Source organism: Silurus aristotelis (genome assembly GCF_946808225.1).
Source record: "Silurus aristotelis genome assembly, chromosome: 18".
NCBI classification, from domain to species: Eukaryota; Metazoa; Chordata; class Actinopteri; order Siluriformes; family Siluridae; genus Silurus; species Silurus aristotelis.
Window position 1 is genome coordinate 12065088 of NC_139591.1, and position 16649 is coordinate 12081736.

Below are 16649 nucleotides of genomic sequence, written 5' to 3' on the forward strand. Positions count from 1 at the left end.
GAAAGGCAAAGAAGAAATATGTGATATGAAATATTTGAAAAAAAAAACATTAAAATCACTAATGGCTTCACATCTGGTCATGTGCAAATTGCACAAAAGCGAGTTAGGGTTATTCCCATCCTCAATTAATCTACTTAGTGTCCCTCATACATTAGCAACTGCTGACCAGTATCACTTCTCTCTTTTCTTTTTACAATACTTAAATGTACTTTTTTACAATCAGCTGTCTCTCTATCTCCTAGAACTACCTCTAAGATCCTAACCAGTCCAGCTACAAAAAGGCACATTTCACAACAACTGTCCTTGTGTCAATCATTGAGAATTTTCAGTTTTGGTCATCGAATTTAGCCTTGGGGTAATACTGGACAATCAAAGTCCTTTTCCTTTCTTTATGCTAAGCTGTCATGTTAATGCAAATTTCTTTCACTTTCTCCCCATAATGACCAGTTAGGCACCTTGTCATTTTGTGACTGGATTACTGTTTGTGACTGGACTACTGCACCTTACTTCTTGCTGGTCTTCTTCTGTGCACCATTTGGTCTCTGCAACTGACTGCAGTATTCATGCATCAAGGCCCTTCTTTGTCAATTGCAGTTGTCACAAATGACGCCCTATGTCTTCAAGGAGTACTTAAATTAGCACTTTATTAAAAATAATAATAATAATAAATTGTGTGTATTTTCTTACTATATTACCTCACCAAATAAATTTTGTAATCTGATAGCACTGTGATTTTGAAAACCAAGACCAGGTGATTACTTGAAAAGTTTCTTCCATATTATGAAACCAAATGTTTCGGGTTTCTGTTTGAATGAATATTACTGCACATTCAACATCCTGTTCTTATTTTCCAGGTGCCATTCGAACCTACGCTTGCCGCTCATGTACCCTCACCCATACAGACAGATCACTGTGGAGGCCGAGTTTGACAATCCTATATATGAGACCGGTGGGGTAAGTATAAAATACTAGTATGCCAAACAGTATATTAATCGGTTATCATAATATCGTTTACATTAACATATATATGCTATTGTTTGGATTTGTCATATTTTTCAGGACACAAGAGAATATGAAGTGTCAATATGAACAGGCCTGCTGCTGTGAATAAAAGTTACAAATGCAGAGAAAGTGATGTAAATAGATCCTGACAATTCCACTGCTACCCTAACCTCCACAACCTCCCAAATCTCCAAATCTGCAGAATGCATTGCAGATAAATCAGGTTAGACAGAGAGAAAGAGAGAGAGATGAAGTAGGGAAGGGAGGTGGATATAAGGAAGGGTGGTTATGTTGAAGCGAAGGTGAATAATTGAAAGTGGCTATGGTTTTACTATTGAATTTGAACATTTATGCACTGACAGCAGGAGCTGTGTTGTTTAAAAATGTGTGTGTGTGTGTGTGTGTGTGTGTGTGTGTGTGTGTGTGTGTGTGTGTGTGTGTGTGTGTGTGTGTGTGTGTGTGTGTGTGTGTGTGTGTGTGTGTGTGTGTGTGTGTGTGTGTGTGTGTGTGTGTGTGTGTGTGTGTGTGTGTGCACCCTGACTTCCTGTCTGTCATTTTAAGGCTTTGTACCTAAACAAGTTTGTAGTGCAGGTTTAAAAGTAGTATTTTTCCCAAGCAATGTGATGTCAGACTAAAACAGAGAACAGATAATTTATTTATTTTCATGTATATAAATAAATATGATTAATGTACATTTGAACAGAATAGTGGTAAAACCATAGAAATAAAATATTGGTAGCTTCTATAAATTTCTTAATAAAATTGTGTTCTTACTTGTGAATAATTTGTCACAATTGTTCATTTTTCTATCAGCGTCTTTTGTTTCCTGTTACGGAAAATGTACTGCATGTTGAAACATGCAATGAAAAGTGCCTCCTGCTTTCAACCCGCCTACTTCCTGAAGTTGTTTGTACTTAAGCTGATCTGGTATTTTTCACGTTTCCTTTTGAGGTTTTACAATTTAAATAGAAAAATTTGGAATAATGGATTACTATGAAGATAAGGAATAAAATTGCAGTCGTTAATACATAATGCCAGATTTCTCACTAGAGTAAGTTGCTAAAATCTTTTTGACTTTTTAAGAAATATTGTAAAAAAAACAGGTTCTGTGACTAGAGCTGTCATAACATAAAATAATATAATAACCATTACTGCTCCTACTGTACCTAACAGTGTATTTGTATTTATTGTGTTTGGGTTAAAAGAAAAAACTTTGCAACCCTGCTTGTTATGAGAGGAACCTGTTACAGGAAGTGCTTTAACTGACATGTTAAAAAGAAATATGCTCACATCCTCCGTATTAGAAATCTCAAACTGGGGCCTTTTTTTCAAAAATCTAAATGATTAATTAACTTTAATCAACATTCAGGTGGTATAATTATGGTATAAGTCATGTTAAATAAACTGAGCTTCATTTGTTATTTCTGACTGTGTTCTGGCAGATTTTTTAGTTAGGCTATTATTGTTACTGGTTATAGAAATGCGGTAACATTACAATTTACTAACACATATGATGTTAATAGTATTTAGTAGTACCGGTGCACCTGCGAATAAAAAGCTCTAAACTTCTGGACTTTAACTGATTGTAATAGAGGAACTTGAGTGCATTTTGTTTTCTCATGTAAAATCACACTGATTTTCTGAATACAGTGGTCATCTAACAGTGTGATGCGGCTCTCTGTTCGACGGGGATTTATACTACTATTGTGTTTGTTTGGAGTGTATGGTGCTGTGAAAGCACTGTACCATATGCTTATGTGCCAGAGTGGAAATCCTCATAGCCTTCGAGTGTCAGTTGTAGTTAAGGGCCACAACCAGACCCTATACCACTATAACCAAGACTCACCGATGGTGTTTGTTGGTGGAGTACCTCGCTCAGGCACTACACTTATGCGTGTCATGCTTGATGCCCACCCCAATATCCGCTGTGGCGAGGAGACCCGTGTGATCCCACGGATTCTGTCTTTGCGCCATGGCTGGAGGAGGTCAGAAGAGGACCGCTGGGCCCTGGAAGAAGAGGAGATTACACAGGAGATGCTAGACTCAGCCACGGCAGCCTTCTTGCTTGAGGTCATTGCTCGTCATGGTGAGCCTGCACCGCTGCTCTGCAATAAGGACCCATTTACGCTGAAGAGCTCCATCTACCTCTCTAAATTATTTCCCAAGTAAGAGGTTTTTAAACAGATTTTAATGCCTCTCAAACCGTTTAAAAATAGAGTTTTCTGATGTAAGCCCATTGATCATTTATTCTGATTTAAGCATTTACTGATTTAAGCGTTCTTTTATTTTCACTTGATTTTAACCCTTTCCACTTTTGAATTTACACCATATTTACCCCTCATTTGCTTATTCTATGCTTTCAGCTCAAAGTTCCTTCTTATGGTGCGTGATGGTCGGGCCTCAGTACACTCAATGATCTCAAGACAAGTTACAATTGCTGGTTTTGACCTTTCCAGCTACAGGGACTGCCTTAGCAAGTGGAGCCAAGCAATAGAGGCCATGTTATTTCAGTGTATGTTAGTAGGTTCTACACGATGTTTGACCGTTCACTATGAAGATTTAGTCCTGCAACCACGCACCACAATGATGACCGTGCTGGAGTTTTTGAATGTACCATGGAATGAAGGGGTACTTCACCATGAGCAAGCTATTGGGCAGCCTGGGGGAGTTTCCTTATCTCGGTTAGTCTCTTTTTTTTGTAAAGGAATACTTGCAAAATATATATAGTGGGGGTCAAAATTTTTAAAACACTAATCATGCATGTTCCTTTTGTTTATATGCAACAAGCTAGTCAAGTTAATTGGGATGAAGATTTAGTTTGACCCAAAAAACCTAGAACTGTACAGACAATTTACACACACTTGGCATCTGGACAGTTTCTCCAAACATGCAGCGGAAATACTTTGCCGCCTTCTTCTTCTTTCGGCTTCTCCCATTAGGGGTTTCCACAGTGGATCATCCGTCTCCATACCCCCCCTGTCCTCCACATCCGCCTCTTTCAACCCAACTACCTGCATGTCTTCCCTCACCACATCCATAAAACTCCTCCTTGGTCTTCCTCTTTTCCTCCTTCCTCAGCATTCTCCTACTAATATACCCCATTTCCCTTCTCTGCACCATCTCAATCTTGCCTCCCTCACCTTGTCTCCAAAACGTCCTGCATGCACTGACCCTCCAATAAACTCATTTTTAATCCTGTCCATCCTCGTCACTCCCAACGAAAACCTCAACATCTTCAGCTCTGCTACCTCCAGCTTACTCGCTGCCACTGTCTCTAAACCATACAACATTGCAGGTTTTACCACAGTCCTATAAACTTTCTCTTTCACTCTCGCATATACCCTTCTATCACAAATCACTCCTGCCACGCTTCTCCACCCACTCCACCCTGCCTGCACTCTTTTCTTCACTTCTCTAACACACTCTACATTACTTTGCACTGTTGACCCCAGTATTCACACACATGTACTCTGTTTTCCATCTGTGGTGCTCTTTCTCAGCATAAAACCATACTGCTGCTCAGAGATGGTCACCTCTACTCTCAGCCTTGCAATCCTAATAGCTGGATTAGCTGAAATACTTTTCTATACCACTTGTAAAACTTGCCAAAGTTTTTTTGTGCAAAAACTGCAAAATAGCAGAGCTCTGAAAAGAAAACTCAGGATTTAATCATTTTTTTTGCTTAATTGCCACTTGATTATCTTGTATTGAAAATAGAAGAATCATCATGGCAGATTTTGGTGCTTGATTTGAAAAGTGGCACACCAGTAAAACAGTAAATCAGATAAAAAAGGTTTTTTGCTAAGAGTAAAGAAACCACGTCGTGAATAAATGTGTTGCCTTGAAGGTTTGAATTTCGCCTCTATTGTATTTATTATTTGTATATTTTATTAATAATGCATTACTTTAGACAGCCTTAATGTGTGTGTGTGTGTGTGTGTGTGTGTGTGTGTGTGTGTGTGTGTATGTATATAAAATAGGGTAATATATATATATATATATATATATTGCCAAAAGTATTTGCTCGTCTGCCTTTTTGACTATTCTTCCAGAAGCGCATTTGTAAGGTCAGACACTGCTCTAATTCATCACAAAGTTCTATTGGGTTGAGGTCAGGACTCTGTACAGGCCAGTCAAGTTCTTTTACACTAAACTCACTCATCCATGTATTTATGGACCTTGCCTTGTGCACTGGTGTGCATGTTGGAACAGGAACGGGCTGTCCCCAAACTGTTCCCTCAATGTTGGGAGCATAGAATTGTTCAAAATGTCTTGGTATGCTGAAGCTGAATGCTTAAGAGTTCCTTTCAAGGGAACTAAGGGGCTGAGCCCTAACTCCAGAAAAACAACCCCCATCATAATCCCCCCTTCACCCCCTCCACCATTTTATATATATATATATATATATATATATATATATATATATATATATATATATATATATATATACAGTGAGGAAAATAAGCATTTGAACACCCTGCTATTTTGCAAGTTCTCCCACTTAGAAATCATGGAGGGGTCTGAAATTTTCATCGTAGGTGCATGTCCACTGTGAGAGACATAATCTAAAAAAAAATATCCAGAAATCACAATGTCTGATTTTTTAATTATTTATTTGTATGATAAAGCTGCAAATAAGTATTTGAACGCCTGAGAAAGCCAATGTTAATATTTGATACAGTAGCCTTTGTTTGCAATTACAGAAGTTAAACGTTTCCTGTAGTTTTTCACCAGGTTTGTACACACTGCAGGGGGGGATTTTGGCCCACTCCTCCACACAGATCTTCTCTAGATCAGTCAGGTTTCTGGCCTGTCGCTGAGAAACACGGAGTTTGAGCTCCCTCCAAAGATTCTCCATTGGGTTTATGTCTGGAGACTGGCTAGGACACGCCAGAACCTTGATATGCTTCTTACAGAGCCACTCCTTGGTTATCCTGGCTGTGTGCTTCGGCTCATTGTCATGTTGGAAGACCCAGCCTCGACCCATCTTCAATGCTCTAACTAAGGGAAGGAGGTTGTTCCCCAAAATCTTGCAATACATGGCCCTGGTCATCCTCTTCTTAATACAGTGCAGTCGCCCTGTCCCATGTGCAGAAAAACACCCCCAAAGCATGATGCTACCACCACCATGCTTCAAAGTAGGAATGGTGTTCTTGGGATGGTACTCATCATTCTTCTTCCTCCAAACATGTTTAGTGGAATTATGACCCAAAAGTTCTATTTTGGTCTCATCTGACCACATGACCTTCTCCCATGACTCCTCTGGATCATCCAAATGGTCATTGGCAAACTTAAGACGTGCCTGGACATGTGCTGGTTTAAGCAGGAGAACCTTCCGTGCCATGCATGATTTCAAACCATGACGTCTTAGTGTATTACCAACAGTAACCTTGGAAACGGTGGTCCCAGCTCTTTTCAGGTCATTGACCAGCTCCTCTAGTGTAGTTCTGGGCTGATTTCTCACCTTCCTTAGGATCATTGAGACCCCATGAGGTGAGTTCTTGCATGGAGCCCCAGTCCGAGGGAGATTGACAGTCATGTTTAGCTTCTTCCATTTTCTAATGATTGCTCCAACAGTGGACCTTTTTTCACCAAGCTGCTTGGCAATTTCCCCGTAGCCCTTTCCAGCCTTGTGGAGGTGTACAATTTGGTCTCTAGTGTCTTTGGACAGCTCTTTGGTCTTGGCCATGTTAGTAGTTGGATTCTTACTGATTGTATGGGGTGGACAGGTGTCTTTATGCAGCTAACGACCTCAAACAGGTGCATCTAATTTAGGATAATAAATGTAGTGGAGGTGGACATTTTAAAGTCAGACTAACAGGTCTTTGAGGGTCAGAATTCTAGCTGATAGACAGGTGTTCAAATACTTATTTGCAGCTGTATCATACAAATAAATAGTTAAAAAAATCATATATTGTGATTTCTGGATTTTTTTTTTAGATTATGTCTCTCACAGTGGACATGCACCTACGATGACAATTTCAGACCCCTCCATGATTTCTAAGTGGGAGAACTTGCAAAATAGCAGGGTGTTCAAATACTTATTTTCCTCACTGTATATACAGTGGGTACGGAAAGTATTCAGACACCCTTAAATTTTTCACTCTTTTTTATTTTGCAGCCATTTGCTAAAATCATTTAAGTTCATTTCTTTTCCTCATGAATGTACACATAGCACCCTATATTGACAGAAAAACACAGAATTGTTGACATTGTTGCAGATTTATTAAAAAAGAAAAACTGAAATATCACATGGTCCTAAGTATTCAGACCCTTTGCTCAGTATTTAGTAGAAGCAGCCATTTGATCTAATACAGCCAGGAGTCTTTTTGGGAAAGATGCAACAAGTTTTTCACACCTGGATTCAGGGATCCTCTGCCATTCCTCCTTGCAGATCCTCTCCAGTTCTGTCAGGTTGGACGGTAAACGTTGGTGGACAGCTATTTTTAGGTCTCTCCAGAGATGCTCAATTGGGTTTAAGTCATTGCTCTGGCTGGGGCATTCAAGAACAGTCACGGAGTTGTTGTGAAGCCACTCCATCGTTATTTTAGCTGTGTGCTTAGGGTCATTGTCTTGTTGGAAGGTAAACCTTCAGCCCAGTCTGAGGTCCAAAGCACTCTGGAGAAGGTTTTCGTCCAGGATATCCCTGTGCTTGGCCGCATTCATCTTTCCCTTGATTGCAACCAGTCGTCCTGTCCCTGCAGCTGAAAAACGCCCCCACAGCATGATGCTGCCATTACCATGCTTCATTGTTGAGACTGTACTGGACAGGTGATGAGCAGTGCCTGGTTTTCTCCACACATACCGCTTAGAATTAAGGCCAAAAAGTTCTATCTTGGTCTCATCAGACCAGAGAATCTTATTTCTCACCATCTTGGAGAACTCCATGCGGGTTTTCATGTGTCCTGCACTGAGGAGAGGCTTCCGTCGGGACACTCTGCTATAAAGCCCCACTGGTGAAGGGCTGCAGTGATGGTTGACTTTCTACAACTTTCTCCCATCTCCCGACTGCATCTCTGGAGCTCAGCCACAGTGATCTTTGGGTTCTTCTTTACCTCTCTCACCAAGGCTCTTCTCCCCCGATAGCTCAGTTTGGCCGGTCGGCCAGCTCTAGGAATGGTTCTGGTCGTCCCAAACGTCTTCCATTTGAGGATTATGGAGGCCACTGTGCTCTTAGGAACCTTAAGTGCAGCAGAAATTTTTTTGGAACCTTGGCCAGATCTGTGCCGTGCCACAATTCTGTCTCTGAGCTCTTCAGGCAGTTCCTTTGACCTTAATGATTCTCATTTGCTCTGACATGCATTGTGATCTGTAAGGTCTTATATAAACAGGTGTGTGGCTTTCCTAATCAAGTCCAATCAGTATAATAAAAAATTTCTGGACTCAAATGAAGGTGTAGAACCATCTCAAGGATGATCAGAAGAAATGGAAAGCACCTGAGTTAAATATATGAGTGTCACAGCAAAGGGTCTGAATACTTAGGACCATGTGATATTTCAGTTTTTCTTTTTTAATAAATCTGCAAAAAGGTCAACAATTCTGTGTTTTTCTGTCAGTATGGGGAGCTGTGTGTACATTCATGAGGAAGAAGAATGAACTTAAATGATTTTAGCAAATGGCTGCAATATAACAAAGAGTGAAACATTTAAGGGGGTCTGAATACTTTCCGTACCCACTGTATATATATATATATATATATATATATATATATATATATATATATATATATATATATATATATATATATAATCTCCCTCGGCTCCGTGCAAGATCTCACCTCGTGGGGTCTCAATGATCCTAAGGAAGGTGAGAAATCAGCCCAGAACTACACGGGAGGAGCTGGTCAATGACCTGAAAAGAGCTGGGACCACCGTTTCCAAGGTTACTGTTGGTAATACACTAAGACGTCATGGTTTGAAATCATTCATGGCACGGAAGGTTCCCCTGCTTAAACCAGCACATGTCCAGGCACGTCTTAAGTTTGCCAATGACCATTTGGATGATCCAGAGGAGTCATGGGAGAAAGTCATGTGGTCAGATGAGACCAAAATAGAACTTTTGTGTCATAATTCCACTAAACGTGTTTGGAGGAAGAAGAATGATGAGTACCATCCCAAGAACACCATCCCTACTGTGAAGCATGGGGGTGGTAGCATCATGCTTTGGGGGTGTTTTTCTGCACATGGGACAGGGCAACTGCACTGTATTAAGGAGAGGATGACCGGGGCCATGTATTGCGAGATTTTGGGAAACAACCTCCTTCCCTCAGTTAGAGCATTGAAGATGGGTCGAGGCTGTGTCTTACAACATGGCAATGACCCGAAGCACATAGCCAGGATAACCAAGGAGTGGCTCTGTAAGAAGCATATCAAGGTTCTGGCATGGCCTAGCAAGTCTCCAGACCTAAACCCAATAGAGAATCTTTAGAGGGAGCTCAAACTCTGTGTTTCTCAGCTACAGGCCAGAAACCTGACTGATCTAGAGAATATCTGTGTGAAGGAGTGGGCCAAAATCCCTCCTGCAGTGTGTGCAAACCTGGTGAAAAACTACAGGAAACGTTTGACCTTTGTAATTGCAAACAAAGGCTACTGTACCAAATATTAACATTGACTTTCTCAGGTGTTCAAATACTTATTTGCAGCTGTATCATACAAATAAATAGTAAAAAATCATAAATTGATTTCTGGATATTTTTTTTTAGATTATGTCTCTCACAGTGGACATGCACCTACGATGACAATTTCAGACCCCTCCATGATTTCTAAGTGGGAGAACTTGCAAAATAGCAGGGTGTTCAAATACTTATTTTCCTCACTGTATATATATATATATATATATATATATATATATATATATATATATATATATATATATATATATATAATGATAAATACAAGGATAAACATCCTTTACATCTACTGTATATGAACATGTATTCTATACGCATATTCAGTATTTGTCATATACAATAGCTCACAAAATTTAGTACACCCCTCACATTTCAGCAACCATTTTAGTAGATCTTCTCAAGAGACAAGACTATAGAATTGAAACTTGGATATATTTTAGAGTAGTCAATGTGCAGCTTGTATAGCAGTACATATTTACTGTTCTCTAAAAATAACTATGCAAAGCCACATGTCCTATTCATCATGTTTATGTTTTTGTCTGCTTTACAGAACCATACAAATTTGTGTATCTTGTCAAGTTAAGTCAAGAGGCTTTTATTGTCATTTCTACTATACACAGTGGTACACAGTACACAGTAAAAACGAGACGACGTTCCTCCGGAACCCTGGTGCTACACTAAACAACAAAGAGCTACAACACAATAAAAGCTACATAAAGTGCATCGAGTGCAACCTAGGCAAACAGTGCAGACAGACAACACAATACAACACAAGACAAGACACAAAACCCGAGATAGGAGAACTGTAAAAAACTATACCAGGGAGTGAATATAAACAGACACAATGTAGTGCAAAAAACAGCAGTCAAGAGGTGCAAAAGACTTTAGTATCAGTGCTTTAGTATGTATTAGAATTGTTGCTCTCCACAACAATGGCCTAGGCTATAAGAAGATAAGAAGATTGATAACACCATGAAACTGAATTACAGTGCAGTGGCCAGGGTCATACAGAGGTTTTCCAAGACAGTTTCCACTCGAAACAGACCTGAACATTCTGAAGCAGAACATGATGCCCTCCCCTCAGAAACTGGCCCGAACAGCAGTTTTCCAAAATGAAAACGACCACAAACACACTGCCAAGATGACAACTGCCTTGCTGAAGGTGAGGGAGGATTAAGGTAGTGCTAGATAACAATAGTTCTCACACGAAATATTGACACTTGGACAATATAATAGTTTAGACATTTTTAGTTTAGACACACACTTAGGGTGTACTTACTTTTGTTCCCAGCTATATTGCTGTATGTTGAGATATTTTCAGAGGACAATCAATCTATACTGCTATTCAACTGCACATTAACTAAAATCTAAAGTTCCAATTCTATAGTCTTAGTATATATAGCCTATATACTAAAATTGTTGCTGCAATACTCTCTTTTGTGAGATACTGTATATATGTGTATTGGGGAAAACATGTTACATATATGAAATCCATTTTTGTAATATTTTTAAATATAAGTGCCATTTATAAACAACTATCTGACATATTTTTTCTATATCTGTGAAATCCAAACATGAACATGTATACAATATATGTGCTTTGCATATATTGCTATGTATCAGATTTCTGTATGGAATCTTCTCTGCTTCAAAACAAACCCAAGCCATTAGGCTTCCACCTCCATGTTTGACTGTGGGTGTGAGGCAGTCTGGTAACATCTCTTCTGTTCTCCTTCTTAAATAAGTTCTTCTGTCTAAGCCAAAATGTACAAATGTGGACCCATCTGCCAGCAGACCTTTCTTCTAATCATTCACTGTCCAATTCTTGTTTGTTTTACTTTTACTCAGTTTTGTTGCATATAAACAAAAGCAATATACATATGTTATATTTGTTTGTCAGGCATTGTAAATGTATTATAAGTTCCGGTTTGATTTTGGGTAACTTGGTGGTTGGTATAAGACACAGTAAAGTGCATCTTTTAATTTGTCATCTTTTCATTCTTGTGATTTTTTTAGAATTGAACGCTCCACTGACCAGGTTATCAAACCAGTTAACCTCGAGGCACTCACTCGCTGGGTAGGGCACATTCCAGCTGATGTTCTTAAAGATATGCACAATATTGCTCCAATGCTTAATAAGCTAGGCTATGACCCCAGTGCAAATCCCCCAGACTATGGCCAACCAGATCCTGAAGTAATACAAAATACTGAAAAGGTATGTTAAATGTGCACGTAACTTGCATGCTTCTATAATAGCGTGTATTTTGCTACAATAGTTTACAACTGGCACAGTAGCTTTCTTTTTTAATATACCTATATAACACTTTGGTAATCACATTTAAGTTCTAAAATTATCAATTTACTTGTCTGATTTTACAGGTGCTCAAGGGAGATTTTAAAACTCCAGCAAGTTTGAAAAGGCCATCGCAAGAAAGTATTAAATAAAAATCTCTGTATTCGTCTATGTCTCTTGTATTTATTAAGTTCAGGTTAAAACATGTACTAGCACAATGATGTGCCTATGCAGAAATATTGACCTACTAACATAAAGAAAACCCACATGGACACAAAAACATGCAAAGATTCACACATTCAGAATCAAACCAGAAACTGGGATTGTAAACTACAATGCTACATGCTTCATCAGTGCATTCAGTAAAACATTCCCTTCATCTTTGCACACCTTGTTTTTTTTTTTTTTTTTTTTTTGCCATTCTTCATGGCAAATCCTCTCAAGCTGGGTCAGATTCAATGATTCTTGTCGGTAAAGAGCCACTTTTAGGTCTCTCCAAAGATGTTGAATAGGGTTCATGTCAGGGCTCTGGCTTGGCTGTTCAAAGCTGTTTTTTACAGATGCATTGTCATGATAGGAAAATTTAATGCTACTGCTTCCAAAGTCATTCTATACAAGTGTGTGCTTCTAACTTTGTGTTATCAGTTTGGGAAAAATCCACATATGGCTAGGAAATATCTACTGTGTATAGGGCCAAATTGTGATGGCTAGACCACACGGTCAGAGCATCTCCAAAGCTGCAGCACTTGTGGGGTGATCCTGGACTGCAGTGGTCAGTATCTATCAAAAGTGGAGATACCACAGCACACCTTCTGGGGTCTTGTGAAGTCCATTACTCGATGGGTCTGGGCTGTTTTGAGTTCATATCTTGCAATTCTGACTTTTATTTCTGAGAATTGTGAGATATGAACTCGCATTTTTGAGAAAAAAAAAGTCAGAATTGTGAAATATGAACTCATAATTGCGAGTTATAAAAACAAAATTCTGGGACACCTTCTGGCTAAGCACCATGGGAAACCACAATATGTAATTCTTACCTTTTTATTGAAAACAGAGCTTTGTATGCCATTTTCATGATGGCAATGTATGGTTATATTAACTATTTGGCCAGAAAGTGTCACAAATGAGTAAACACTCTCACACTTGAACACTCATATCTTATATCAGTTTACCTACAAACCCTACTGGTCAGCTGAAGATGCCTATACCTCAAGTCTTCACTCTGCTCTGGCTTACCTAGCTCAAACTCCATAATCATAAGCAATTATGCTACGGTAATAGGCCTAATCAGTGATGATGATCAGATGACCTACAAGAAAAGGTTTCAGCTTTGTGTGCAAATAACAATCTTACACTCCACTCGACTACTGATAGACAGTGGACTTCTGATCAGAAGGTCATGAGTTCAAACTCCAGCACAACCAAGCCACCACTACCACACTGATCAAAGCCCTTAACCCTCAATTGCTCAGTGTATGAATAAGCTTTTTGTAATTTGATCCTGATAAGTGTCTCTGAAAATGCTGTAAATAAAAATGCACTCAAAACCCAGAAGACCAAAGAACTTATGTGGATCACTGGAGGAAACACCATTTACACCGGATGGGTAGATATGAGTGGCTTCAAGTTCCTGGGTGTCCATATCTCGAAGGACTTTTTCTGGGCAATTTACTTCCTAAGCTTTACCTAATGAACACTCAAGTTCTACTGTACTTTTACTGCTACACAATCGAAAGCTTCCTCACAAACTGCATCTCAGTGGTATGGCAACTATACTGTCTCTGACAAGGAGGCCCTAGAGAGTAGGGGAAGCTGCCCAATACATCACCAATGTCCAAGTACCTTTCATGAAAAACTGCCATTGCTAACTCAACTACAGAGAGTGAGAAGTACAATCACCTCTCACACAAGTCTTTGTTGTTTCATTAGCAGACTCAAGAACCATTTCTTCCCATCAGCTGACTCTAAACACATGCACTGAAGTATACATCATCATTAAGGCATCCGTTTTACTGGATGTAGCAATAAAGCATATTGGTTAACAAAAACATTTGTTTTCACAACCCTAATTCCACAAAAGTTATACAAATAAAATGTTTAAACGTGTCTAAAATATAAAAATGTTAAACTGACGAAATGCAACATTTTTAGGAAAATACAGGTAATTTTTTATTTCACGGCTGAAACATGTATCAAAAAACTTGAGGCAGGGTCATGTTTAATACTGTTTAGCATTCTCTTTTGTTTTAACAACAGTCCACATATATCTGTCCAACTGATGGGAGCAGTTGCTGGGGTTTTTTGGAGAGTAATGTTCCCCTGGTGGTCTAGTGGTTAAGATGCAGCGCTCCCACCGCTGCGACCCGGGTTCGATTCCCGGTCAGGGAACCATCCCCAGCCACTCTTAGTGCCGGTCCCAAGCCCGGATAAATTGGGGAGGGTTGCGTTAGGAAGGGCATCCAGCGTAAAACATTTGCCAAATCAAAACGTGCGGAGGATCCGCTGTGGCGACCCCTAACGGGAGAAGCCGAAAAGAAAGTTTAATGTTGTCCCATTTGTGTCTAATACATGATTCTACCTGTCCATATTTTTCATTTTATGATGTGCCAAAGGTTTTCAAGTGGGCAGGCAGGCCAGTTCAACACCCAGACTCCTGTATATGCCTCTCAGCTTTGGTGTTGCCTTTCCAGATGTGAAAGCTGCCCATTCCATTTTTTACTAATGCACCCCCATTGAATTAGAGATGCAGGCTTTTAAACTGAATGCAAATAACAAGCATTAACATTTTCTGACCACAAACAGTTTTTCAGTTTGCCACATTCCAATTTATAGGAACTATGGACCATAGAAGATTGCACCATTTCACAATCATGTTCACATGTGGTTGTTTCTTTGCATGCAAGGCTTTAACCTGCATTTGTGGATGGCATGGTGACTTGTGTTCACAGACATTGATTGTTTTTGAGCCCATGCAGTGATTTATAGAATTACAGACTCATGCCTGTTTTAATGCATTGCCACTGAAGGGCCTAAAGATCAAGGGAATCCAATGTTAATGTTTTCAACCAATCATTACTGGAATGTTGCCTATGAACCAATTTAGTTGCAAAATCTTCCTTTAACTCTATATGTTATGTGTTTTATATCTATATGTGTTTTAGAAACACTTCTTTTTGGCTTTTGTGGCCCGATCCCAGCTGTTTTTAGACGAGTTGAAATACCCTATTTTTTTTCGCTTAAATTGTATAATTGCCTTTGTTTAAACACTTAATATACTCTTTATATATTCATATTCTATACTTTAATGTAAATAAAATATCAGTTTATAAGATTTGCAAATTATTGTACTGTATTCTGTTTTATTTACATTTTATACAACTCAATAATTAGCTCTACATCTGAGATCATTATAGACACCTAAACTCCTAAATGCCAGAGCCGTTACATGTTCAATGATGGAGAAAAAAAACATAAGTAAAATGTTATTTTGAGAACTGATTAAGAGGTTGTTGTTTACCCTCAAAAAAATAAATAAAAAGCATTACCAAATTGTAAAAACTATTTTGCAATAATACGTCAACTCAAAATATTTGCTTTCAAATGGGAGACACTCACTTTCTTTCTTTCTTTTTTATTTATCTGTTGACTTTTTTATGCAATTGTTTTTCTGCAATTATCACTTTTGCTTCTGCAATCTACTTCTGCCACAAAATCAAAAATGTAATTTTTTTCTTTTATTAAAATGAACTGTTTGCCATTTTCCTCAAAAAAGTTTTGCAATGTGGCAGGGTAAAATATTCTGTTGAAACAGGTCACTGCCAGTAAAGAATATTATTGCCATTAAGGTGTGTATTTGGTCTGCAACAGTTTTTAGGTAGATAGGTAGGTACTTGTTAAAGTAACCTACACTGAAACACCAGGACCTAAGTTTTCCCAACAAACACTTTGTTCTGAGCATCACACTGCTTTCATTATGAAGTTATCCAATTAGCGAATCATGTGGCATCGGCACCAAGCATAAAATCAAGGCAGATAAAAATGTGATTGAGGTGGCATGATTGCTGGTGATACATGGCTGGTTTGTGTGTATTAGAAACTGCTGAGCTCTTGAGAATTTAACACAAAACAGCTTTTAAAGTTTACAATGAGCAACAGTTCTATAAATTTAAACACTTTGATGATAAAAGACGTCAGAGGAATATAGCCAGATTGGTCTAAGCTGTCAGAAAAGATACAGACGCTCATATAAGTGCTCTTTACAAATGTGGAAATCAGAAAAACATCTCTGCTATATAGACTTTCTGTCAATTCAAACATGTCTGTTTCTGATCTCTATTATCAACAATCCCACTAATTATGTTTTATTGTCACTGTTTGACAGATATAAAGCAACGATAAAAGTATGTGTCTATTAGATACCAACATGTGATCTACAAGTTGCCAAACATGTTCTATTTGAACCTAAAGGTATCCAATAAACATAGCATGCTCCTAGTAAAAGGCACGGCCATTACAGTTTCCATTAAAACCTGTACAATTAGCATTATAACAATTTAAATAATTGCAACTTCTATGAAGGTCTCTGTAAATATTTTTCAGCAAACATTATTGTATATGTGGTCATTATTCTATATGCAAATCAAAATTCAAAGGTTGCCATGTTTTCGAATTGAGCGCAATTCATATAAACTTAAGTAGCTTAAGTGGTCAAACGCTTTCCAGGGC

General features: G+C 38.7%; 2 protein-coding genes across 2 annotated transcripts in view; one reads left to right on the top strand and one right to left on the bottom strand.

The window, feature by feature from the left end:
- sez6l (seizure related 6 homolog (mouse)-like) overlaps positions 1-11783 on the top strand; it is a 67744-nt gene extending 55961 nt beyond the window's left edge. Inside the window, exons 16-18 of the mRNA XM_083569065.1 lie at positions 855-954; positions 1060-2053; positions 11648-11783. Coding sequence (XP_083425191.1) covers positions 855-954; positions 1060-1089 — 130 coding nt within the window. The 3' untranslated portion in view covers positions 1090-2053; positions 11648-11783. The remainder of the gene's footprint in view (positions 1-854; positions 955-1059; positions 2054-11647) is intronic.
- Positions 1-16649, bottom strand: part of npm2b (nucleophosmin/nucleoplasmin, 2b) — an 86860-nt gene that overhangs the window by 63678 nt on the left and 6533 nt on the right. The gene's annotated exons all lie outside the window — the stretch shown is intronic.